This window comes from Caretta caretta, chromosome 11 (assembly GCF_965140235.1).
Source record: "Caretta caretta isolate rCarCar2 chromosome 11, rCarCar1.hap1, whole genome shotgun sequence".
NCBI lineage: Eukaryota > Metazoa > Chordata > Testudines > Cheloniidae > Caretta > Caretta caretta.
This window is the reverse complement of record NC_134216.1, coordinates 64,110,465-64,137,811: the sequence shown is the minus strand read 5'-3', so window position 1 is coordinate 64,137,811 and position 27,347 is coordinate 64,110,465. Positions and strand designations below refer to the sequence as shown.

Sequence of the window (27,347 nt, the reverse complement as noted above, 5' to 3'; positions counted from 1 at the left end):
AAATTGTTATTAACAGGCTATAGTACATGGACAGGTATTGCTAATTCTAGTCTTACATTAAAAATTGAAACCTACTGAAATATAAACTGATTGAGCTTTCTTTCCTTCCAGCTAATTGGTTTGATGATTTGCTGTTTACCATGGTCTTTTATGAGCTATATCATAGCCAGATTTTAATGGGTGGCAATGATGGAATTTTCTTGGTCGTTTGGTGTGTGTTTGCTTTTTTGAACTTTTCCTAATCTCACGAGTATAAGTATAAACTGGGTCAAAATGTTGGGTGATTCTGTTAGTCACATTAGCCTTAGTCTCTGGAGGGGAAAACTTGGCTCCTTTGAAGGCAATGGGACTGTTGCCATTTCTTCCCAGGGACCAGAATTTCCCCCTCGTTAGTTATCACTCCCCATCCCCCATATCTGCTTAGTACAGGTAGCTACTTTTACCAACCGTTAGATTCCTCACAGCTCAGAATGAGGGACTCGATCTCTCTTGTCAGCCAGTCGTCAGTGTTTCAGGCCAGCCATTCCCCTGCGAAACCCAATGCCTGGACATGTAAAAGGATCACTTAGAATCCAGGCCCAGAGCCCTACCTTAGGGCACACACTTATTTTTTTTATTTCTTCCCATTCAGAGTATTGTTTCTAAGCAACAGAAGAAAGCTTCAGTCTTGTAGGAAGCAGAAGCAGTAGCCTAGTCTTCTTCAGCTGCAGCAGGGCAAAGGAGAAACAACAGCATCAAGAGTAAATTCCATGCTAAAGCTACCACGAGATAGAGAGATTCCAAAGCCAAGATCCTTTTAATAATCATTGTACAAGACAGAGAGTCTGACGCAGGTAATGAACTATTTCTCATATACTGTGTGTGAGAGTGTGTGTGTGTGTGCGTGCGTAAAAAGACTGTATACAGTCCTGTCGGTTCGATTATTAACTAGATAATTATTTTTCTTAGCATGTTTACAGTTATCAGTGGATTCCCTTTTTCTGGGGGACTCTCAAATGACAGAAAGATAGGGTGTGATTTTTGAGCAGCTTTAAAAATAAGATCAAAGGAAGGCCTTGGATTCCTTAATCTGACGTGCTCTGAACTGTTTTGAAACCCACTCCTTAATTAAATAAAATGGTGCATTTATTTATTTGGTGTATGCAATCTGGCCAAGCCACAATGTGCTTAAATGCTGTGTTAATAAACACTGGGGTCACGCTTCAGCTGGAAAAAATCATCTCAATCCTCTTGGCTTCATTGAAGTAAATGAAATGACACTGATTTACAGCAGCTGAGGATCTGGCCCCAGAATATTTATAGGAATCATTGTGCTACTTTCAATAGGTTTGTGTTGGCATTTGGGCACGCTAATTCTGGACATAAGTGCTGTCGTTTTTTATGCCTATTAAAGAGGGCACCTAAATACAATGGTGATGGGCACATTAGACACACACATAAACAGCGTTCTCACTGCACGTTTGAACGTAAATGTTTGTGGTTTCATGAACTCTGTAAACCCCTGGTCAAGGGGAAGTAATGCATGAAATTTGACTTGTGAACCGTGTACAAAACATTGCCATAACTTTGGCCCATACCCTTGTTATCTCCACCCTGGCCTGCTGTAGCCTTCTCCTGTCTAACCTATTCTCTTTCCAACCCATTCAACCAAAATTATCTCCTTTGCCCCCCCTTTCCAATTCTGTCACTCAGGGACTACTACTACTCCCACATTAAGTGGTTGAAGAAACAGGAAAAGCTTTAAGAGCTGGGAGAGTTGATGAGCAGGATCTGTTCTGATGCCCTGTCTGGACAATACTAGACACATCTTGATTACTTAACGTTTAGATGCTGCTGTGATGGGTGCTCTAGAAACACGTAAGCTTATAGGCATCCTACCTAAAAGAAATGTCGCCCCTCCCGGCTTGAATCCCTGCACTGGCTTCCCGCCACATTTCACATCACAGTCAAACTCCTCATCCTCACGTTCAAGGCTTGGCACAAAGATACCCTGAACTGTTACTGTTGTTGTTTATCTGTATTACCAGAACGTCTTGTCTGCTTTCCTTTCCTGTTACATCCCCACTGGCGTCCTACTACTCTGCCACTTCTGCAGCGCCCATGTTTTTGAAGGAATATTGAAACAGTTTGCGCTAATCCATCAGTGGCTTTGGTTCAGTGGTTGTGATATTGATACACAGTGATCTGTCTTTCTGTTACTTTCCCTCTTTAGGCTGGATCTTAGTAAGCAGTCTGAGTTGTGGCAGCCTCCCCACAACTAGAAAACACCCCTCATCCATGGAAAGGAAACGTCTAAAAAAAGAGATTGAAAAACTCTTGTAAGTACCAACTGCCAGGTAGTTCCCATACTGCACTATAGCTAGCAATGACTGCATTCTAAAGGTTCTGTCTGACATACCATACATGTGTCCTCCGGCTTTCGCTTGTGGAAAGTCTGGGAAGCCTTCCCTGGGGATGCTGGCCAGCTCCCATTGTCCTCCTTTGATATGCATTAGATAGATAAACCACCATAATTCAGAGCCTACCACTGCCCTGAGCTATGCACATAGAGAACTCATGCTGGCAGTGTGGGTTATGGTTCCTGCCTAGTGCCTGGACCACGCAAAGAGGTCGGGTCTGGGCACTAGAGCTACTGCCCTTAAGCCAGCAGGCTACATCCTTTACTTCACATAGTAGAAGTTCACTCTCTCAGATCCAGAGAGTCTGGGTTCCTCTACACGTACAGCTTCTCCAGGAATGAAAAGAAAAGGAGGACTTGTGGCACCTTAGAGACTAACAAATTTATTTGAGCATAAGCTTTTGTGAGCTACAGCTCACTTCATCGGATGCATTCAGTTTTTCCACTCTAAGGTGCCACACGTACTCCTTTTCTTTTTGCGAATACAAACTAACACGGCTGCTACCCTGAAACTTCTCCAGGAATGTAATTCAACTTCCATTCTATTCAATAGGAGGCCCACACCTGACTTTGCTGGGGCTCCGTGCTTGAGTGAGTACGCCCCATCTGAGTACAGGTTGCAGCTTCAGTCCCTCCAGGAATAAGAAGCCCAAACCCCAACACAGCAGCCCTTTCAGGCTGGTGGTTGTGCAGTGACATCCCTACTGTTTGCTCATTGCTTTTATTGCAACAGCACCACCAGCAAAGAGCCAGGGGAGCCTGTCCCAAGCAGGACTTCAGTCTGAATACTTTGCTTACCATTGCCCTCTCCCTTTCTTTCTAAGCCTTTGGGGGATGCAGACAGCCAGGTCCATACCTCCGAGTATAGAGATAGAAGCTGAGATTGCAAAAATAAAAGGCTTTCCATGTCAGAAGGAGGCTGCCATCGGCTGCTGGGATACCTGCTGAACCTTGCAGCAGATTGTGAAGCTCATGAACTACAGTAAATACAGCCCTGACTGTACGCTGGCTTTTCAGAGTTGCCTTACTCCATCTTCTAATGCAGTGGATTGTCCAGCACCGACTGTAACTCAAGTTGCTCTCTTGCTTTTAGAGGCGATTATGTCGGCATCAGACTTCGGGAAAATGAATTCGACCCAAAAGGAAGACAGCAGCCCACCTTTCTCGATGACATGGTAACCAGACAACTTCTTATTCTAATCTTGCATTCTTAATTCCTGAATGAAAGAACTGAAGGGTGCCTGGCTTGATGCAGTTAAATAACTTGCTATTAGTATCCGTAAACAAATGTGTTTTATCTAGAAGAGAGGGAAACTATCTAGAGATCAGTTGCATATAACATTTTCAAAAGTACCTAAATCGCCTTTTCAAAAGAGACAGGTTCCTAAATCCCACTGACTTTCAATGACCCCAGACTTTTATATTCTTAAGTCACTTAGTTACTTTTTGAAAATGTTACTCCAGCTCTTTTGCCTTATGAGAGCTAAAATTAGCTGATTTTACCTGGTATTAACTCAATTGGATCTAATTCAAACAGACAGAAGCAAACTATGTGGTGTAACTCATTGGGGACCAACTGTATTAAACAATACTGCTTAGAGCAGTTGGTTTAGTAGCATAAACAGGATTAATGAGGCCTTCTTTGGCCAAGGCCAAGCCATTTCACCTCAGTTTCCCCATCTATAACATGGAGGTTATATTTATTTACTACTTGGTCTGGATGCAGAAATTCCTGGGTAACATTCCACGGCCCTGTGCTGCTCAGGAAATCAAATTAGATGCTCATAATTATCCCTTCTAGGCTAAAAAAAATTAAGTTATGAAGCCTACCACTTGGTGATTGTCATGTGAGGATTAGTTAGGTAATGTTTGTGAAGTACAAGACTCCCTTTGACTTTATTGGAGCCAGGATTTCTTCCTGTTATTATACTTGTAGATGGAAGATATCCATTATTTTACAAACTTCTCTGAAAACTTGTTTTTAGCGATATGATGACTCTACATGGTTGCAGGGATCCACTCACCTGAAGTCAGTTGCAGGCGTGGCGCTTCTTTTCACTTATAGATCAAGTTAATCTTTACGAGATCACTTGCTACCGTTAGCTGTAAAGGGAAAAAATCTAGAAGTCAGAGGTGGGCAAAGCCCAATATTTTTCACTTTATAGCCCTATAAGCGTTCTATGACATGGTCCTAGGATATTGTGACCAGTCAACTGTGACAAAGTTCAGCATCTATTGTACAGCTAGGGAAAAATACGTGAAGTTGATAAGGAAAAGCTTTTGAAAGGCTAGTAGATGAAGCCTTGACTCCATCCTCCCCAAAGGCGCCAGCCAGTGAAGATGAACCAGCACAGAGGCGGAAGTAAGCTATTCTTGGCAAAGGGCGGGTGCAGCTTTCTTTCCCTTGAGGCAAGGGAGAATCAGGACTCAAGTGGAGCTCCTCTTGTCTCAGGTCTGCACCTTACTTGGGGCTCCTGGCAAATCCATGATCTAGCCCAGAGTGCTGTCAAATGCACGAAGGTAACAAAGAGAGCAGCTTTTTTCCTCCTCCTTTCAGTTATATCACCCTGGGTGTTATTTGTACCGATGGCAGGTGCACGCTTTTTAGATTTTCAAGCTGATGGCATCCCTTTAAATTATCATAGCATATTGTATTCCCCCAGGATCAGCTCTGGGGGTGCCGCATTCTGTGATGGAGCTTTGTGGCTGTTCTTATGTCTGACAGAAGGCCCCAGAATGAGCGCCAACGTTTAGTTTTATGTCTCTGTTCAGAGACCATCAAAATGTAAGTCACAGAATGTAGCCTTCAGCTGTAGGCACAGGGCTCAGCCTGCCTGGAGGCAATGTTTGCTGTATTCATGATCGGCCAATGATAAGGTGCTAGAACAGGCTAAGCTGGGTGTCCTATTCAGACAGCCCCTGCAGCAGCTGATCACAATGTTTCACGTTTTACAAAATAGCATTTAGGATTCTATCTAGGTGGATGGTTTCAGAGTAGCAGCCGTGTTAGTCTGTATTCGCAAAAAGAAAAGGAGTACTTGTGGCACCTTAGAGATTAACAAATTTATTTGAGCATAAGCTTTTGTGAGCTACAGCTCACTTCATCGGATGCATTCAGTGGAAAATACAGTGGGGAGATTTATATACATAGAGAACATGAGACAATGGGTGTTACCATACACCCTGTAACGATCACTTAAGGTGAGCTATTATCAGCAGGAGAGCGGGGTGGGGGGCGGAACCTTTTGTAGTGATAATCAAAGTGGGCCATTTCCAGCAGTTGACAAGAACGTCTGAGGAACAGTAGGAGGTGGAGGGGGGGAATAAACATCGGGAAATAGTTTTACTTTGTGTAATGACCCATCCACTCCCAGACTCTATTCAAGCCTAAGTTAATTGTATCCAGTTTGCAAATTAATTCCAATTCAGCAGTCTCTCGTTGGAGTCTGTTTTTGAAGTTTTTTTGTTGAAGAATTGCAACTTTTAGGTCTGTAATCGAGTGACCAAAGAGATTGAAGTGTTCTCCAACTGGTTTTTGAATGTTATAATTCTTGACGTCTGATTTGTGTCCATTTATTCTTTTACGTAGAGACTGTCCAGTTTGACCAATGTACATGGCAGAGGGGCATTGCTGGCACATGATGGCATATATCACATTGGTAGATGTGCAGGTGAACGAGCCCCTGATAGTGTGGCTGATGTGATTAGGCCCTATGATGGCGTCCCCTGAATAGATATGTAGACACAGTTGGCAACGGGCTTTGTTGCAAGGATAGGTTCCTGGGTTAGTGGTTCTGTTGTGTGGTGTGTGGTTGCTGGTGAGTATTTGCTTCAGGTTGGGGGGCTGTCTGTAAGCAAGGACTGGCCTGTCTCCCAAGATCTGCTGGTAATAGCTCACCTTAAGTGATCACTCTCCTTACAGTGTGTATGGTAACACCCATTGTTTCATGTTCTCTATGAATATAAATCTCCACACTGTATTTTCCGCTGAATGCAGCCGATGAAGTGAGCTGTAGCTCATGAAAGCTTATGCTCAAATAAATTTGTTAGTCTCTAAGGTGCCACAAGTACTCCTTTTCTTTTATCTAGGTGGATGTGGTCCACATCACGGTAGTATGCAATCACCTCTCAGCTTTTAAGGTATTTATCCTCACCACACCCCAGGTGAGGTAGGGCAGTGCTATCGTACAGATGGGGAACTGCGGCACAGAGACTACAGGCCAGAGTTTTAAAAGGCATTTAGGCGCCTAGTGGAATTTCTAAAGCACTGACGTGCCCAGCACCCATTGAAATCAATGAGTTTTAGGCACCTTGGTGCTTTTGAAAAGCCCACTAGGTTCCTAAATACCATTAACAATCTGGCCCTAAGTGACATGCCCACAGTCACATAGGAAGTCTGTAGCAGAGTAGGAAATTGAACCCAAGTCCGAGGCTAGTGCCCTAAGTCCTGCACCATCCTTCCTTTCTGTTCTGTTTTCAGGCTCATTACGACTTGGCCATCAATGTTGCTTTACTGTGGTTGAATGATTCAGAAGCCCAAAGTCCTTTGGCAAAAGGGAAAAGGTGAGTATAAACAGACGGAGGCCCCAATCCTGCAATGGACTTACACCAGTGTAAAACTGGAGTAACTCAGGCATAAATCAGGTCCAATATCTTTCAGGCTAACCCCATTTACTTATATTCCCTCCGATTATCCTGGATAGGAATTTGCCGCTTCACAGCAGATACATCTATCCCAACCGAACTGAGAGAGAAGCCATGATTTTATCATTTTATGCCGGGATCTTAATGGTAAGGAAGCAATAATGATAGCAAGATCTTTTGTTCTCCAGCAGCTTCCCAGATGAACAAAATACTAGACATGCTGTGTATTTTGCGAGAGTTCATGCAATGCAATGTACATACATTTTTAAATGTACAAAACTGTCTAATTTTCATCAAGGGATGGGAGTTGTAACCTTTTGTTAAACACAGTAAAGATTAGGCACCATTAGCTTGTAGCAATCTGATGGAGGGTTAGGGAGGTGAATATCTTGTCTCACAAACAGCTTTTAACATAAGGAATATCAAAGAAAATGATGATAAAATAATAGTCTGAACAATTATAGCACAATGATCAAGTCAGAGCTACACCGTGGTTACCAAACCCCATGTTTCAGTATATCCCGTGACATGCACGGCGATCCACAAATCTAATGAAGGAGCGATGGAATCCGTCCTGGTAGCAGAATGCTCTTGCCCCAAGTTTTGCTGATCTTTATGCAATGACATGTTTTAGGCCCCACATTAGCTCTGCTTCAGTCAGATTCCTGCTGTGTTCCACTATGTCTTCTCTGTGGCAGAAGGTCACAGGAGCAAATGTCAATGGGGCCATAGCAGCTACATGAGGCAACCCTAGATGTTCATGTCAGGTACCTAGCCCATAGGGTAACCCTGGAAGTTAAAATCCTTCTAGGTGGTAAGGACTCTACAGGACGGGGTGTCATCTGGATTCTACATATTTATTAATTCAAACCCAAAAATACCCACCCCACGGACTAAACCCCTTTCCTGACCTGCTTTCACAGAACAGCATCCCCATTGAAGACGTCTTTGAGATTTACAGCACGGGGCCCTCAGCAACACGCTGGCACCGCTCTGCCAAAGTGAGTGGCAAGATTGTGGAGGCTGTTTTCTAATTGTTTGAAGCTGGCATCAGCTGGGTCTATGTTGCAGCAGCTGTTGTTTATACCCGCCCTCCTGTGTGAATAAACAGAGCTGATTTCGTTGCTCAGCAGGCAATTATGGTTATCTGGTCAGTGGGGATTCTGATAGAAGTGAGCGGAGGAGAGCTGACCCAGCACCACACTGATAAGCTTTTTGCAGTCATTACAAGCAGTTAAATACCAGCCAGGGCCATGGAGTGGAGTAGGCTGCCTGGCTTTTATTTTAAATTGCCGCTCACTGGTTTCCACTTTGTTTGCTGGAACTATATTAGGGATGGATTCTCTGGATAGTTTCATCCCGTTCTTAATTAATCTGGGTCAAACTCGTGCCATCCAAACTCTGAGCATGCTCCATTCCAACGCCTTGTCATGGTCCTTGGGCAGCCTGCCTTTTCTGAGATCCTCTTCCAGTCCCCTGAGCACAGCCCTTCCAAGGGACAGGCCCGTGCCTCCACTTCCCTTTGAGGTGGGACTCCGGCATCCAACCACTCTGACCGGCTCTCTGGGTTACACCCCTCTGGTTGCCAACCGTGATACCTAGCAGGCCCAGCAAGAATTTCCTGGTGGGAATCTGTGGACAGTGACCGTTTGCAGTGACACAGAAGCAGCTTCTCCAAAATAAAAAGTATGATTTATTTTGCCAAACCATTCACAGAACTCAGGGCAATGGATTTAAAAGAGAGATCCATGCATACTGTCTTTCCTCCGCTTGGCTTTCCGCTCAGCCCAAGGGCAGAGATGACTTAGCCCTGGTGCTCCTCTGCTCTCTTAGGCACCAAGTTACAGCAAGCTCCTGACTCCCAGTCAGTCTCTGGGTCAGCTGACAGCAGTTGGCAAACTGCAGATTCTCAGCGTGTTGCCAGGGTCGGGTCTGAGAAGTCTCCTTTCCAGGGCTAGAAACCTGGCTCGTGTTTGAGGGGATGCTCCTTACCTAGGCCTTTGTTGTACCTTTTCTGCCTGGTTTATTTAGCAACCCCTTTTGATCTATGTATTCAGGCAGGGTAATATCACACAGATATACTGAGTGGCATATGATAATAACAATACAAGCTTCCTAGCATAGGTGCTGGAACTAGTGGTGCTGGGGGTTTACAGTTTGGTTCAATGGCTCTCAGCAGCCCCACTATACAAATTGTTCCAGCACCCCTGCTTCCTAGTTCCCCACCGACCTGCTGAAGAGAATTTTTTTTAAATGCAGTTACTGTACAGGGGAAAATCAGGTCGCTGCACTGATCCAAACATGAGAATCTGCTCTACGGCTGGCTGGACATGTGCAGAAAACTTTTTGAAGCATTTTTCACTCTCAGGCCTTATCTGCACTGAGGATTTCCATAGGAATTGAAACAGTAAATCAGACCTGTGGTGCAGCTAGTTCGGAAGGCTGTCTTTGACAGTGACCACTGCCAGATGCTTCAAAGGAAGGTGCAGGAGCCCCACAATATGCGGATGTGGGACAATTTGTCTCCCATGAAGGTCTAACCCTAATCTCCAATCATTTGAGTTTCGTAAACCCTGAAGCGGGAAGTTTGTGTCTCCCCCCACACCCCAAAATGTGGCTATTTTATTTCCTCTGATTTCAGCCTAGTTGCTAGCCATGAGGGCAACATTTATTGCGTGTTTCCAGTTCGAAGTAAGCTAAACAGGGGTCACCACCATTACATTAGTTTGCCATGTCTAGGTGTGTGTTACTCTGATAGCTGGAATTGGGGCAAATTCCTGGTGTAAACAAGGCCTGAGATAAGAAAAGGAGTACTTGTGGCACCTTACAGACTAACCAATTTATCTGAGCATAAGCTTTCGTGAGCTACAGCTCACTTCACTGCATCCGATGAAGTGAGCTGTAGCTCACGAAAGCTCATGCTCAAATAAATTGGTTAGTCTCTAAGGTGCCACAAGTACTCCTTTTCTTTTTGCAAATACAGACTAACATGGCTGTTACTCTAAGGCCTGAGATGGATCCCACAGCTCCCTCCTCCCCCATTTCCAGATGGTTCTCGTACAGCGTGCTACAATAGCCATGGAAATGCTTACATCTGTCTATGCTGATGTGTGGATTTTTGCCAAGAGCAAGTTAATTTGGTTGAAAACTGAATTCTGACAGCTTTCTGCAGTAATATCTCCTGGGGCAACCTGAACTCCCCCCTTGGCCTATCTCTTCCTACCAATCCTCAGGCCACTTCCCTCTCATATAGATTTTGCAGATCTTCTGCATGAATCGTTTTTGCCTTATACGCTAGGAAGGCAGCATGTCAAGCCATTAGTTTAAGGTTGGACATTAGGAAAAACTTCCTGTCAGGGTGGTCAAGCACTGGAATAAATTGCCTAGGAAGGTTGTGGAATCTCCATCACAGGGGATTTTTAAGAGCAGGTTGGACAAACACCTGTCAAGTCTGGTCTAGATAATACTTCATCCTGCCACGAGTGCAGGGGACTGGACTAGATGACCTCTCGAGGTCCCTTCCAGTCCTACGATTGTATGATCCAACAAAACTAAAAGTCCTAGACCCAAACCTATTTAAAAAAACGTAGGGTCAAAATGCTCCTGCAATATGCTGAGCTCCCTGGCTGTGATACAGCAAAGCGCTGAAGTGCATGTTTGCCTTTAAGCACACGTGTAGTCCTGTCAAGTTACACTTGGTAAGTGTTGTGCTGGACTGGACACAGATTGTGTAACAACTTGCAGGATCAACCGAAGACATTGGCATTTCTAGGGCTGGCTGCTTGGCTGTATGCGGGACCTGTGTTTTAAAACGATCAAACATTTTCAAAATGCTATTATTTTCTTTGCTCCACACTGAAATACACAACCACACCAAGACAAATAATAGACACGAGGCCACTGGGAGTGAGCTATTTATAAAGTCTAATCACTTATCTAACCCTTATCCTGTTACAGAGATGCCTGAGTTGTGGACTCAGATTCCCTGCCTTGCCAATCAAGCCATGTATTGAATTAAAACTTGGAGTGCACACACACACTTGCTGCACCATATGTGGTCTGCAGTGAACGCTTGGTCACTGAAGATTGTAGGGACAGTATTTTGTTTTTAGCCAGCTGAATAAGATCAATGGGCTGGTTGAAGAAGCCACCTCTGGGACAGGCACAAAAGGTAGGCCTTGCTTTGCACCTCGGTCAATGAGTCTCATTCTTGTGTAGGTGTTGTCTTCCTCTGACATTTGTTCAGAGAAGGTTCAATGTCTACTCCATCGAATGCAGGACCAGACAGCCTCCTACTGGAAGGGGTCAAAAAGAGATGGACAAGCAGGTGTGAGTGCCATCCTCTGACCTCCCAAGGTCTTTCCCCTTCAGAGATCCAGTAGGTTCTCTCTTTATAGTGATGCCAAAAAGAGGACACAGAAATGAAGTGAACTACATTGGAGGGTGCAGTTACTTACAAGTCCTATACAAGTTGTGCATGAGCTGTTACACTGAGCAAACTGATAGGACTGGGACTGTGATTTTGTTGTTTGTATTACAGTGGTGCCTAGAGGGTATGGAGTTGAACTGGAGCCTGCATTGTGCCAGACACTGTGCAGACAACAAGAGTGTGAGCCTTCCCTTAAGATCTTACAATCCAAGTAGAGCGACAGAGAGAGTGGGAGAATGGAAGCATCATCATCCCTGTTCTGCAGACAGTTGACCAGCCACAAAGAGAGATTCAGTGACAAGCCCAAGGCCATATAGGAAATCTGTGGCACAGCCAGCAGTTGAACCCAGAACTTCTGAGGCTCAGTCTTGTGCTTTAACCAAAAAACCATCCTTCCTCAGTCCCAGAAATCTTAGGCAAATTTAGGAATCTGATATTTACATCTTTGCACCTCTCCGCACCATACCCATAGCTGTGAACGTCCCCCTTGAAGTGAAACCTAGCAGAACTGTGTAAGGACCTGATGGAGCTATTGACATCTCCCCCTTCCCCTGATCAGGTATCATGGCCACATATAGGGTTTGATCCTGCTCCATTAAAACCTGTTTTTCTGTTGACTTGAACAGGAGAAAATTCCAGCCTATAATTGGGGATTCAAATGTCATCATAAAGCCACATTACCTGGAGGGAGCTGCAGTTGCTGAGGTGAGAGTGAAGAGGCATCTTGGCACTGCTGAGCTCATAGGAGGGGGCCTGGGACGTCCCGACAAAATGATCTGAGTTTGGAGACAGAGATCCTGAGTTAGCAAGGGGCTTAAGCATGTGCCTAACTTTAAGTATGTGAGAAGTTCTGCTGAAATTAATCAGGGGCAGAATCAGGAGCTAGACTGCGACTTTGTCAGGAACATAAGGCATTTTCAGTATGGTCCGCTGAATATCCAGCCAGGTAGTGATGTGGATTCATTAGAGAACCAATTTCTTCTGGCTCCTGCCACTCATGATGATGCATTTCGTAAACTCAGCAACTGATGAACTGCTTTTTACACTTCCACCAAAGGCTCATGAATCAGCTGCAGTCAGCAAACATCAGTAGTAAAGTGGGTGCATTCCAGAAGCTCATTAATTGTTAAATTAATTCTACATCCACTAATTTTGTTTCATAATAAAACACTCCCTATCCACCTAAGAACATGAAACTGCACTGGCACAAGAGCAGCATCTGGAACGAGGAAGGACACATGTCCAAAGTGGGCTCAATCCAGATTCTCAGTTTGCTTCTAATTGCAGTCAGATGAAGTTTTTGACCCCTCAACTCTGATTACTGCATGTCAGTTGTGGTGAGACATGGAACCACTGATTCCACATGCAAGTCCAGGTGCGGAGCCTCTCAAAATTGCACATGCAAAATTCTGGGTGCAAACAGAGGCCTTTTTTAATGGTTTGAAATAATGGGTACAGATTGTTGTCAAAGTAAAGATTCTCCCTGTCACTGAAGTGTTGGGGAGGAGCACAGCGGAACACTGGGTCACACTCTCAGTTGATGTAAACTGACGGAGCTGCCTTGACTTCAAGCTAGCCACACCCATTTACACCAGCTGAGAATCTGGCTCCCTGTCTTTAAGGGCGAGGCAATACTATGAATCTTACTGTATCAGCGCACTGTTGTCTTGCATGGTTTTGGCACAGTTGGTTAAAAAAAACTACAAACATTTTAGTGAACTTGTTTGTTAAAAATTTGTCAAAATTTCAAAAACTCTGACTGTTTTCGATCAGCCCAAGTGTTAGGTGATCATATGCTTGGGGCAACCTGGGCTACAACACAATCCCCCAACATTAACCGTTTTGTCCCAGCCACGCTACAGAAGCGCTTAGTTTCTAGAACATGGAATTTGTAAACGTGCAGCAGCCATGCACAAGCAGTGAGGGACTTGTAGGGTATGTCTGCACAGCAACTAGACACCTGCAGCTGACCTGTGCCAGCTGACTCAGGCCGCCCAGGCTCTAGGCTCCTGCGAGGTGGGAGGATCCCAGAGCTCGGGCTGCAGCCCAAGCCCAGAAGTCTATACAGCAATGAAACAGCCCTGCAGCCCAAGCCCCACAAGCCTGAGCTGGCTAGCATGGGCCAGCTGCGGGTTTTTCTTTGCTGTGTAGACATACCTGAAATGTAAATGGTTCCTCAATGCCTATTTGACAATACAACCAGTTCTGGCCATGTTATCAGCTGTAGAATGAGGCCATGACCACTCTTCCTTTCACACAAAGAGGAAGCAAGTTACTGGAGAAACGGAATACAGACGGAAACTAACATATGGAAGGGCCAAACTAATGCCACAGTTGGATTTGACTCTAAAGGGGCCTTGCAGGCTACAAGTGGGTAGCTAGTCAGGAGAATTTAAACTCAATTTAAGGGCTGGTAACAAGGCAGATGGAGGCTTCTTAATACACTAAGACCACGTAGACCCAGGAGGTGGTACGCAAGCTTCCCAACAGTACCCCCAGCTTTGGGAAGACCAACCTCTCCACATGTGAGAGAGAGTTCACTTCTATACCATCTGTGTCCTGATTCTCCTCAGCAGCACAGCATAGTAGACCAAATTCTGCCTCGACTGACATCCTCTGTTGACATCTGGTGCCAGAGACTCCACTCCTTGGACTTGCATGGGGCATAAGTCAGGGAAGAATTTGATCCATTGCATGTCATGCTTTTGTAGCATGGACTCACGTGCGGCAGGAGTTTAGCTGAGTCTGCCCAACTCATTTAATTTAATTTCACTTTGGAATTAAAGCTGTTCACAAAGGCAGGGACGTAAAGGCATTTCCACTAAGTTTGTCCACACTTAAAACACTGCAGCTGCGCTTCCAGAAGATATTCCCTACTACGCCAATGGGAGGGCTTCTCCTGTCACAGGAGATAATCCACTTCATAGACTCGTAGACCTTAAGGCCAGAAGGGAGCATCATGATCATCTAGTTTGATCTCCTGCACATTGCAGGCCACAGCACCTCAGCCACCCACTCCTAAAAGACCCCTAACCTCTGGCTGAATTATTGAAGTCCTCAAATCATGATTTAAAGACTTCAGAAGTTACAGAGAATCCACCATTTACACTCATTTAAACCTGTGAGTGACCCATGCCCCAAGCCAATCTGACCCCGGGGAAAATTCCTTCCTGACCCCAAATGTGTTGATCAGTTAGACCCTGAGCATGTGGGCAAGACCCACTAGCCAAACATCTGGGAAAGAATTTGCTGTAGTAACTCAGAGCCCACCCCATCTAGTGTCCCATCACTCGCTGCTGGAGATATTTGTTACGAGCAGTTGCAGATCAGCTACATGCCATTGTAGGCAGTCTCATCAAACCATACCTTCCATAAACTTATCAAGGTCAAACTTGAAGCCAGTTAGGTTTTTTGCCCCCACTGCTCCCCTTGGAAGGCTGTTCCAGAACTTCACTCCTCTGATGGTTAGAAACCTTCATCTAATTTCAAGCCTAAACTTGTTGGTGGCCAGTTTATATCCATTTGTTCTTGTGTCCAGATTGGCATTTAATTTACATAACTCTTCTCCCTCCCTGGTATTTATCCCTCTAGTGTATTTATAGACAGCAGTTACATCTCCCCTCAGCATTCATTTTGTTAGGCTAAACAAGCCAAGCTCTTTGAGTCCTCTCCTTGGATCGTCCTAGTAGCCCTTCTCTGCACCTGTTCCGGTTTGAATCCATCTTTCTTAAACACAGGAGACCAGAACTGCACACAGTATTCCAGATGAGATCTCACCTCCCCGAGAGGTGGTAGCCAGGTCTCCCATCAACCTCACGCCATCTATACTGGGGGTCAGACCGGTTTAACTGTATCGCTGAGGGCTGTGGCTTTTTCACATCCCTGAGCAACAGAGTTATACGACCCTAATTTCTTAGTGTGGATCAGGCCAAAGTTATTCAGCCTTTCCTTATGGAAGATAAAAATAATGGACCCAATTAAGTCCTCACGTTACCTGGTGGAACTCTCCTCACATGCAGTCACGCGTCTGAGCCTAGAGATAGTCAACATTTTTGGCACAAAACGCTTTTCATCCAAAAATGGCCTTTTTTTCAAAAATGAATGTTTTTATGGAAAATCGTCAACATACAATTTTTCCATGAAATTTTTGGTGATATTTTGGACTCACTTTTTTATCTAAAAATTTCTGTTTACCTAAAACCACATTTTCTTACCGCCAGTTATTGTAAATGGAAAATTTCAAAAGTGACTTCAATTGAAGTTTTGGTAACAAAAAAAGTGGTGAAAAACGCTGCTGAAAATGTCATGGAAAATGAAAAAAGTATCACAAAAAAAAGCTCAATCTTTATCTACCCTGCCAATACCCTTGTAAGATAGCAAAGTGCCATTATTCCCATTTTAAAGATGAGGAACAGAGAGACTGGCACACTAGGAAATTACATTTAGGTCTCCCAAGTCCCAGCCTAGTACCGTAACCACTGGACCATCTCCTGTCTAAGAAACCAATCTTATAAACTTCCCTTTCTTATCTGAGACCAATAGACTTAAAGTGTACATAAATGCCTGGCAGAAATACTGTATTGTTTAGGTTATTGATGAGTGTTTTAGAAGACTCTCCTGTTCTGATGATGGTTTAATATCTGGCATAAAGGACTCTGCGAGAAAGAGAACTCAGTGGTCACCAGTTTCCCTGAGAGGGGACCTCACCAGCTAAAGTGAACAACAAAACGCCAGTGTAAGACTGGCATCAACATACAAAAGCTTTCTGTGTTTGTGTAATTGACCTTCAGGGAGCTGGTCTTGTTCCCAAGAGGGAGCCGATTGTCTCTTTCTCCTCTACTTTTCCTCTGCGCACCAGCTGAAGATAATCCCTGGGCTAAAGGATAGAAAAAGAAAATTGATCTATTTTGTCTGTGCAGGACTTGATACCAATAGACACCAAATATATATGAATGTGTTCTCCTAGTAACTCAGTAACTGAGCTACTGTATATACAGCACAGACAACAAGCATTCAGCAGACATCACTGGTTTTAGGCCCTAGCTTCCAAGCTAGAATATTACGGTAATACTCCAATCTTAGTGGCTTAGTAAAGCAAAGCACTTCAGCACATGCTCAAGGTTAGACATGTTTTAGGGTAGCAGCCATGTTAGTCTGTATCCGCAAAAAGAAAAAGAGGACTTGTGGCACCTTAGAGACTAACCAATTTGAGTATAAGCTTTCGTGAGCTACAGCTCACTTCATCGGATGTAGCTCATGAAAGCTTATACTCAAATAAATTGGTTAGTCTCTAAGGTGCCACAAATACTCCTTTTCTTTTCAAGGTTAGACATGTGAGTTTCCCCACTGACTTCAGGGTGACTATTCATATGCTTAACTTTAAGCGTGTACTTAAGTGCTTTGCTAGACCAGTGCCACAAAGGTACCCATGTGATTTTTAATAGCCACAAGTGGCCAGGACCTCAGTTTTCTGAGATGGCACTTCTGAGAGCACAGTGGACCATGCTGATACATGGATTTAGTGTTAACTCAAAAGGAAAGTATGCCACTTGCCAAATTGCCTACAGCATTGCCAGCACAGGTCTTCTGGGTGATACTGGGCAAGTTGGTGCCTCAGTTTCCCTACCCGTGAAGCACTCTGAGATCTATCTATGAAAAGGGCTATCTAATACAGAGTTTATCAGTTCTGATTATAGATCTTCCAGCCACGTGTCAACCCTGTATAGCTTGTGTCTCTGATAGGATCCCAGCACCAGGAGCTGCATCCTGCACTATGGAAGGGAAGTCAATGGGAGCTGTAGCCCAAGTAGAATTCCCTCAGCACAGCAGAGCTCTCAGCTGGCAGCAAGTGGTAGCTGACTCCAACTGCTCCCTCTACTCCCTGGTGGGGGGAAGGGACATGTTGGGGTGTGCCAGGACAGAGCAGCGTGTGCCTGGGCTATAAAAATTCACTGCTGGAACAAGGTCCCATAGGGCCCCCAGCCAGCTGGCCTAAATTAGAGCAGCCCTGGAGATGCTCTCATTTATGCTGGTATGCCAGAGCCAGCATAGATGGACCAGGAGGATCACAGAGGTAAAACTTTCTCCCTGATGGCCCTGCTAAGCAGACCTCAACATAGGAGAAAATCTGGGCCTACATTTGTAATTGCTTCCGTACTTCAAATTCAGTCTTTGCAGTCTTGAGTTCATGACTTTGAAAGTATTAGGAAAGCTCCCACCTGTTCCAGCAGCGCACTGCGGTAGTCTATAGGTAGTTCTAACATACTTGGTGTGGCTTAAAGTAAGTGTTACCAGAGCAACTGCCAAAGTTACTGTGGAATTGTAATCAGATTATAATAAACCATATAATTAGCAATGGCTCCGGAGCACTTATAAAACAAATCATTCATGCCTGGCCTTATTAATATGGACTGCCATCTGCTGTCTGGATAGGGTTACTACTATGTTCGGGAACAGCCACGTAATGTGTAGAAAAAAGGTGACATGAACCAAATTTCCTCGTTCTTGTTGTTCCCAAATAGGGGGACGGAAATTCCATCCAGTTTGTTTTGTGGAGTTTCCTAGGAGTTGTATGATGGGGGTTCCACTTGACCCAGGGATGTTCTGTTTGTTTTATGGCCTGGGAAGCTCTGTACCTCCCTTCGAAGTGGGGGCTCTGCAGAGTGCAGCAGTTAAAGCAGATTTTCTTGCCAGATTTCCCAAAGTGCCTGCTCATGCCATTTCCCATAGTGCTGCCACTTTGGTTGGTATTCCCATGGCTGGAGGTCCTGATCTGCTTCTGGTGGAGACAAGGAGAGATTTCAGATGAAGCTGTTATGCTGGTTTTCCTCTCATCTGCTGTCACTCTGAAATTAGCGGTGATGCTTGGAGCAACACCTCTCTCTGAATAGTGAGTACTGTGTAGCTCAGGGATAGATTCTTGCTGGTGATAAGGTAGCAAAGTTGCTTTTATAATAATATAGTCAGAGCCTGTGTCTGCCTATTTTTTTGTTTATATGCAAATCTTTCCACACTGCTTTGCTGGAAGGTTCCCAAATAGCATGGTGATGGGCACAAAATCATACCTGACTAGAACACCTAAACCAAGAGATGCAGGAGCTATCTAACAAAAGGATATCAGCACTGCCAAGCCACTGGGAGAGGGCAAAAGAGGATGGGAAAAATTAGAAGTGAACAGTTCAGAAAAATGGATGTGATCCAAGGGAAAATACCAGTGATTTGTAACATTCAGGACTGTAAAGACTATAAAATAGACAAACAATTGTGCAATTTCTCATTAATCTCTAAGTGCTACTGTCCTTCCAGGGTCACCGGATTCACCTTTTCAACCTCTCATTGCATCCTTTTGCCATGCTGACAGCCCCGAAAGCTGCGGAACATGCCTGGAAACAGAGTAAGCATGTTTTGCCTCATCTCACGCAGGGATTTAAGCAGGGGGCTGGGAGTTCAGATTCCTGAATTCTAATTCCAAGCTTGCCACTGTTTTACGGCAAGACATTTAACCTTTCTGTGTCCCCGCCTGTGACATGGGGATATTAATGCTTACCCACCTTTGTAAAGTGTTTTGAGATGTACAGGTGTAAAGTGCTATATGAACCTGACCCAGAGCCCGTTGAAATCCATAGGGGCCTTCCTACTGAAGTCACTGGTCTTTGGATCAGGTAGCGTAAGTGCAAAGTATTATTTCAAATGGATCAGTCCTTGCTGGTTTGTTAGTGATGTAATAGTGGCTTCATCTGCACTGTCATATAGTGTTTGTCTTTAACACATTTGAAGAGACACGTGAGCAGTCTTGACCTTGGGCTAGATTCTGGACTTCCGCAGTAGTTATGGTGCAGGCCAGTATTAGTCACAAAACAAAACTGACTACTCACAATGTACCAAAATGAGAACCACCCCCAAGGCATTAGGGATGGAAAGAACCTGACAATGGCAGCCTTCCCTCAGAGCATGTATTGAAGCAAGGTAGGAAATCTGTAAGCCATTTGGGAATTCTTCTGGATGGAAGGTGGAGGCACTATATAACTATGAGTTGATATTCTCTTCGCCAAGGTGTCAAGTTTCAAAAGGCAGCAGCAAATCAACATGCCACCACCAATTCAACAAGAACAAATAAGGACTGCAAGCGATCAGAATCTCCATCAACAGCAAAACAGCCAGACAACAAAGTAAGTCTAAAAAATACAAACCAGGTCAAACCATTGGGCAGCAATAAGATATATCGGCATACATCCAATTGTGCCTGTTGGACCATCCATAGTTCACAGAGCCTTTTCTGGAGCGCTACAGAATGGAAGATTTTGCAGTCTGTTTCAATCAATTTCCAGGAGCACTGGAATTAATGATCTATATAGTATTAATCATATTTGATTTCTTGAGGTCAGTGAAAAGCCGATACTTCCCTGATTATTATGAATTTGAAATTTGCTTTCCAGTAAAATTCTGTAATATTCACTTGAAATTCATTGTTTCGGCAAATATTCCTGCCAGCAAAACTCATTCGCTGGAATTATCTGTAGGGCACAAAACTAGTCAAAGATAGTTTGTTTAAAAATCTGAACACTTACCTCCCTTAAGAAATCCGTGGATTCCCACTCATGTAAAACTGGACAAATGCAGGGGTGAATTAGGCCCTCCATTATTTGTACACTATTTGCCCAGTTCTATTGCTTGCCTTGTAGCTGCTGGGTAGACAAGCTGATGAACTTGTTGCCAGTGGCCCAGTGCCACACTGTACTTGTGCTTAACAGCTCAATGTCTGTTTGTGTCCTGCAGGGGGCTCGAAAACAGTTTAAGCAAGGAATCTTTCCAGAGGAGCTTGCAACAAAGAGTAGAAGGAAGGAAGAAGAGATGTAACAAGAAGCCAGGTCTCATGACTCTTACCCAAGACAGTGCTGTGCAATTCATTTTGCACAAGGGGGTGGGGAGGGTTAGTCCCTAGATTTTGGTGAGGCAGGTGTGCTACTTTTGTATTTGAATGGCTGTTTTAGCCCCCTTGGCTCTGTTATGGAAACAGGCTGCCTACCTCAATGTGGGGCATATTATCCTCAAGTTCATCTTTAAGTGTTACTGTTCCTTTCCATATTAGTTGCCATTTGATTTCTTGAAGGGGTAAGCTAAAGTTAGCAGTTGTACTCCTAGTTTTCAACACAGCTTTCACATCGTAGCTTAGCATTTCTCCCTCCCCTTTTCTGTATCTTTAATAGCTCACTCCCATGCTGATGTAGGCCCTGATTCAGCAAAGACTTTGAGCACGCTAACAAGACCATCTCTGTTCAGCACAGCAAGTGCTTAAGTCCCATTAAGTCAATGGGACTTCAGTGATTTGCAGAATCAGGATGCCTTGCTCAATCAGGGCCACAGGGCCTGACCAGTTCCTATTGAAGACAAGGAGAGGTTTTCCTTTCTTTAATATGAATTGTATTAGACCCAATCTGAGTAGAAATTCTCATTGATAAGGGATGTTTATGATGCTATGGACAGAGTGATATCGTTATTCTTTATGTTTTATCTTGCACATTAAAAATGCTATAGCGTTAAAAACAAATTACTAAGAATGGCTAGAGGATATCCCTCTGTAAAGACAAATGTCTCAGAAGTTCCTAGCTATGCTGGTATATTGTATAGTTGTATTAATACATGCCCCAAGTATGGTTTGTATACTAACTTTATGTATACAAAAGAAAATAAAACCTTTGAAACATGGGGTTTTTTTGTATTGCCCATTGGTTCAAATGAAGTGTGTTTTGTTTACGGATTGCAAGGTCAGCTTTGCAAGAGTTCCAGAATTAAACCAGGTACAACTTGCCTTCTGCTTTGTTTTGCTTTAAACACGTAGACTATGTCTACACTGCATCCAGGAGTGACCCTCCCAGACAGGATCCACAGACTCATGCTAGTGGGGCTTGCGCTTGAAATAGCTGCAACTCGGGCTCTCAAGCCTAGGTGTGGGGGCTTTAAAGTGCTGTCTACACAGCTATCTAGAGCACTAGCACAAGACCTGACAGCCCAAGTCTGTCGACTCAGGCTGGGACGCTCACTCCTGCAGTCTCCAGAACACTGCGTAGCCATTCCCATAGGAATGAAATGACTTGCCCATGGTCACCCAGGAAGTTGGTGACAGCCCTGGGAACTGGATCCAGGTCTCCTGAATCCCAGTCCAATGCCTTAACCACAAAATCATCCTTCATCCCTGTACTACATATGCTAGGTGATCATCTTTGCCTGTTCATGCTACATTTTTTTAAAGTGACACCACATCTCTCTCCAATCTGAGAAAAGCTGAAGACGAGTGTAGAACTACAAAAGCTACACTACATTCCGAACTGGAGGTGGAAAAGAAAACTGACTCAACAGATGAAGTGACTTACCAGTGTTTTGTTTCCTTTTCCTTGCTCTCTTGAGCCAGACGTAAAATCTTGTCCCAATTGAAGTCAGTGGAAGTTTTACCATTAACTTGAAAAGAGCCAGGATTTCACCCCATGTATTTACCACTGGTAGAAGCAAGATATTGAACTTGATGGCCTGGATTCAGCAAAACTTCTTATGTGCATAAGTGCTCTGCTGAATAGAGATGGACTTAAGCACTTACTTAAAAGTTAAGCACAGGCTTAGGGGTTGTGCTGAACAGAGGCCTATATTATTCCAATACTTAAGACCGATTCTACCCAAAAGTAGCAATGTAAGGACTTTTCTATAATTAACCAAAAATTGCAATGCATTGATTTAACCCCTTGAAAGCCAAAGCAAAGAGAAAGATGCCATTTGAATGAATTCATTACAATTAAAAAACCCACCAACATCACACACAATCCAATCACCTGTCCCTAGTCACGTGAAAGCTAGAATAATGCAGAGAGGAATATATTCAAGGGCTTTACTTGGGACGGATTAGTATATGATGACTACTTCCTGTGAACTGACCTGAGATAAAAGGAACAGTGCACTATGGTGAAACTTAAACAAATGGGTGATTTATCTGCATTATTCTAACACTCTCTTTATCAAAGTATTGCCATAGTCTTTAGTTTTCATTAGCTAAAACTTGCTGCTGCTGATAAATAAAATGGTGCTGTATGCAGCCCCTGAGCAAATCAAACGGCAGTAACACATGTGATGAAGAAGAAAAGTTTTGCCCTATTGTGCTAACATGCACATTTTTTACAAATAGTTTTAATTCATTGTCTTTGAGATCAGAAGGGACAATTTGTCATCTCGTCTGATCTCCTGCTGAACAAAGGTCTCAGACCTTCACCCACTGATTCTTTTGCTCTTTGATATCTGTGTCCCAGATGTGTTGCAGTTCATTTTTCTGCTTTTCCATCTGTGTTGAACCTCTTTACATCTAAGGTTTCAATGCTGCAATGATCTCCATGCTGAAGTCAATGGGGCTCTGTACAAGCACAGTGGTCTGCCAGTGAGGAACATACTACAGGATCAGGGCCTCAGCATCTTCAGGCTCCCGTTTCATATTCTAGTGGGGTTGCTGAGGTTATCAGAGGAAATATACCCAGACGTGTTCACTGTTTGTTACATTGTCTTCTGATCCCAAGGTATGGCAGATGACATGCAATAGGCCTCAGCCCTGATTCTAGGAGGAAACACAGTTGATATCTCTCACCCTTGTTGAGAAATGTAGCCATTTATTTAATTATTACCCTAGACGTGCCAGGCTTTTCAGAAAACATTTTCAATCAGGCCCCTAATAAGTCAATCAGAACTGGGGGTGCTCAACATCTTGGAAAAATTTGGCTACACCAAAATCAGGAAACAACTATTGCCTTCCACCTAGCTCCTGTTCAACCAAGACATTTTCCGACTTAACAGGAATACTTGTGACCAAAGTTCTTGCTCTTGCCACCTATATAGAAAATGGTTTCCTAAAGAATGAAAAGACAGTGGCTGTTTCTCCTGACTTGATGACAGCATATGATATTGTCTGGCACGTTGGCTTGCTGGTCAAGATGTCAAAGATGTTACTTTGGTGGATTATTATGGCTACAGAAAAATGGCTTCAAAACACACAGTTCCAAGCACTGCTAGGAAATAAACTGAGCACCTGGAGGATCCAGAAGAACTAGCTCTCTCAGGGATCTGTTTGTGCCCTAACTATTTTCTAACATGTTTTCAAATGATCTGTCTCCAACAATCTCCAGGCCATTCAAGTATGCAAGCAACATCTGCCTAGCCTCAAGAGACAGAGATTTCAAAAAGATTAAGGATAACCTGATCCAAGATATGGGCAGCCATCGGTGGTGACTGAGAGAAGTGGAGACTTAAGCCCATTACGTCAAAGACAGTGTTGTCATGTTTGCACTACGAGAACATGACATCTTCTTGAATGGAGAACGACTGGCACATAACCAAAAGCCAGTATATCTAGGAGTCACTTACCTGTAAGGATCATATCACCAAGATAGCTCAGAAAATTAACTGCAAAAATACAAACGTATTTAAGAGGATGAGCTCAAGTTGGGGAGCTAACGCACAAACACTGCACGGCTTGGCAGTAACTATCTGCTATTCAGTTGGAGAATACTGTGCTCCTGTGTGATTAAACTCTCCCCAGACAAAGCTAGTTGACGTGCAACTGAATCAAATGATGAGAATAACAGGGACTATGAGACCAACAAACTCCAAGTGTCTGTGAGTCCTCTCTAATATCCTGCTTTGTAACATCCAGGCATTATATTGCAGTAAAGAACCTGCTTTACAGAATCTGGAAGAATACCACTACTGTCACTTTTAAAGATACATGGGAGGTGCCTCGACAGTGACTCATCAGCAGATGATCAATTTGGACGAGGTTACCAACCAGCTGTCACACCAGTGGACGCTGTCACACCAGTGAGCAAAATGGGAATGAACTACTCCCTCTCTAAGAAATGTTTTACATGTCACTCTGCCTGATGGGAGACTGCCAGGCTTCAGGCTGCCACGCTATATGTGATACAAGCTCAACCATTTCAAATGTGAGGTGATGAGGTGGGCAGCAAATGACCACACCTGGGGACTCACAACAGCCTTGTGTGGCTGCGAGTGGGGGTGGACGCGGCACACCTACTGAACAGCTGATCATCTCATGCTGGTCTCTCAGGAGGATGTTCCAGACTCCGTACTGCTGACCCCAAAGCTACTGAATGGCTAGAACACGTGTGATGTCTACCGAAGACCTTTTGACTTTTTTTTTTTTTACCATACACATTTCTGTTTTTATCTCCCTACTTTCTATTTTGTCATTTGAACCCTCTTCCGCCTTTACTGTCCCACTTCTGCATTCACTAATAACAAAGCAACTGCAGAGACTATCGAAAAGGATTGTGATGGCATCGACATCCAATCCCCTCTGTCACTGAGCCAGAAGTTTCTCCCTTTTCCTGAACTATGTTGTCTTCAATGTAAAAATGGCTGAGCTGACAGATCTAGGGCCCAGAACTGGTCACTGGTAACAATAGGAATCAAACCTGTTCCCCACTACACAAAACCTATGGACACTAATACAAAGAGTGAGTGAGCCCCCAGAGTCATGAGTTGGCTCTATGAGCAGAGAAAAAAAACTTTTGTTAACATGTGCACACTTAGCACTGGTTATGAGGTATAAAAAGGCAGTTAACCTGCTGGAGTACTATGGCTTGCAGCCTGAATCCAGCTATGATGGGAAAGGTAAGAGAAACCTGTCTGGACTGGATTGTTCAGTATGTAAGACTGATACTAGGGACCTGATTCTCTCATTTACATCAGAGTTAGGGAATGTCTATACATACAGCGGTGCAGCTGTAACAATATGGCTGCGTCACTGCAGTCTGGTAGAGATGCTGCATGCCGATGGGAGAGCAAACCACCTCTGTGAGCGGCATAAGTTCTCTTGGTGGGAGAGTGCTGTGCAGAGGAACACTTATGTCTTTGTAAGTTATGTCACTCAGGGGGGTGGAATATTCACAGCTGACATGAGCAATAGTGTAGACATAACCTTAGGTCATGTCTATACTTACCGGTAGATCGGCACTGCTGCAATAGATGCAGCGAGTATTGATTTAGAAGGTTTTTTGAAGACACGCTAAATTGGTGGGAGAGCACTCTCCCATCAATTTGTGTACTCCATTTCCCGGAGAAGCGTAAGGGAAGACACAGCACAGTATAGCCACCGCGGTAAGTGGATCTAACTTCGTCAAATTCAGTTAGGTTATTCACATAACTGAAGTTGCACAACTTAGATGGATTTACTGTGGTACTGTACACCAGCCTTTAGTCTGTTAATGTCAAAGGAGTTACTCCTGATCTATACCAATAGGAGAGGAGAATCAAGAATGCAGACCTAGGGGAATTAGCATCTGTATTAATCCCTGGATATTAAACACTCAGAGCCTGACTATGCTCTCACTTACAGTCATGTAAATGAGGACCAATCGCACTGAAGTCACAGGACTATATCAATTTATCATCACTGTGAGTAAAATGTAAGGCCCAGACATTTCATGCTTAGTGTGCTGGATGGAGAGAAATTGGAATGCCAGGACACAATCACACTGTATAGGATATTACTGAAAACTCTGCCCTTTGTTTCTCCCACTAGATCATCCTTTTCGAGGACAGAAACTTCCAGGGCCGCTCTGTTGAGTGCGGCAGCGACCGTCCAGATTTGCAAAGTCAGCTCAGCCGCTGTAACTCTGTCCGTGTGGAAAGTGGCTGCTTCATGCTCTATGAACGTCCCAACTTCCAGGGACAGCAGTTCTTTCTGAAACGGGGGGATTATCCTGACATGCAGTCTGAGAGTTTCAGCACCTCCATTAAGTCCTGCCGGATGATCCCAACTGTGAGTTCCATTTTGCTTTTAAAAAATGGCAGCGTTGCCCAAGCCATCATCATAAGGCACTTGCTTGATCATTTTCAGCCAGGCTATTGAGGACTGAAAATGAGAACTGCTTTTTTCCTTCTAGTGGTCATCCCTCCAGGATGGCTGGGGGACATGGCAGGGATAGGATAGGATACCTTGCACTACTACTGCCTGTTCAAGGCATGCTGCTATTCTGTGGTTAAGCCTATGGACAGTAAACGGCAACATACATTTTCCTCCCATAGTTCAAAATGACAGTAATTTCTAGCAATTTAGAGGTACACTGGGCCCACTCCCCTCACACTGGTGTAAAATAAGGAGCAACTCACTGACGCCCACAGAGTTCCACCAGTGTGAGGGGAGAATTGGGCCCAATATTTTCTGTGACTCTTTAGAACAAAGTCACTTCTCGGTTTCCTTGATTCTGGGCCCGCTGAAGCCTGAGACACTCTGAACCTACCATAGCTATGGGAGCACTTTGCTGCCTAAGGACTGGCCAGAGTTGAACCCATCTATCCTCTTGCACCTGGATGGGCTCCCTCCTTCCCGCCCCAGACATGTTCCCTGCACCAAGGGTGGGAGTCACGGCTGGCGTCGAGCTGAGTCTAAAGGGTGGATGCACTGCCTTTGCAGCATTCAAGGATTCTCCTCCTCTGGGGAGCAGAGGCAGCTTTAAGCGTCCTTTGCATCACTGGAGCAGGGCACAGGGCTGACTCAGGACCCAGGACCACAGCAGTCTCATTTTCTGTTTCATTTTCTGTCACAGCACAGGGGCACCTATAGGATAAAGATCTATGAGAAGGAGGATCACAGAGGCAACATGGCAGAGTTAACCGAGGACTCGCCGCAAGTCATGGACCAGCTACGCTCCCCCGAGATGCTCTCTTGTTCTGTGCTGGACGGGCACTGGATCCTTTACGAATTGCCGAATTACAGAGGCCGCCAACACCTGCTGAGGCCAGGGGAGTACAGGAGATTCAGTGAGTGGGGCTCTATGAGTGGCAAAGTCGGCTCTTTGAGACGTGCCACTGATCTTTACTGAA

The 27,347-nt window shown here is 44.3% G+C and overlaps 1 protein-coding gene across 7 annotated transcripts; it reads left to right on the top strand.

Annotated features, from left to right (window-relative positions):
* The first annotated feature begins 340 nt into the window (after positions 1-340).
* Positions 341-27,347, top strand: LOC125644908 (gamma-crystallin C-like). Of its 7 annotated transcripts, XM_048869616.2 has the most exons (11): positions 368-833; positions 1,693-1,857; positions 2,213-2,318; positions 3,492-3,573; positions 6,879-6,961; positions 7,102-7,189; positions 7,966-8,043; positions 18,777-18,864; positions 19,524-19,639; positions 26,044-26,283; positions 27,071-27,347. In XM_048869616.2, the coding sequence occupies exons 2-11, from the start codon at positions 1,839-1,841 to the stop codon at positions 27,344-27,346; spliced, it is 1,176 nt and encodes a 391-aa protein (XP_048725573.1). In that variant the 5' UTR covers positions 368-833; positions 1,693-1,838; the 3' UTR covers position 27,347. The 7 variants fall into 7 exon arrangements, with proteins under 7 accessions (XP_048725577.1, XP_048725575.1, XP_048725573.1 ...); XM_048869618.2 differs by lacking the exon at positions 7,966-8,043 and having other exon boundaries at positions 366-833; XM_048869619.2 differs by lacking the exon at positions 1,693-1,857 and having other exon boundaries at positions 371-833.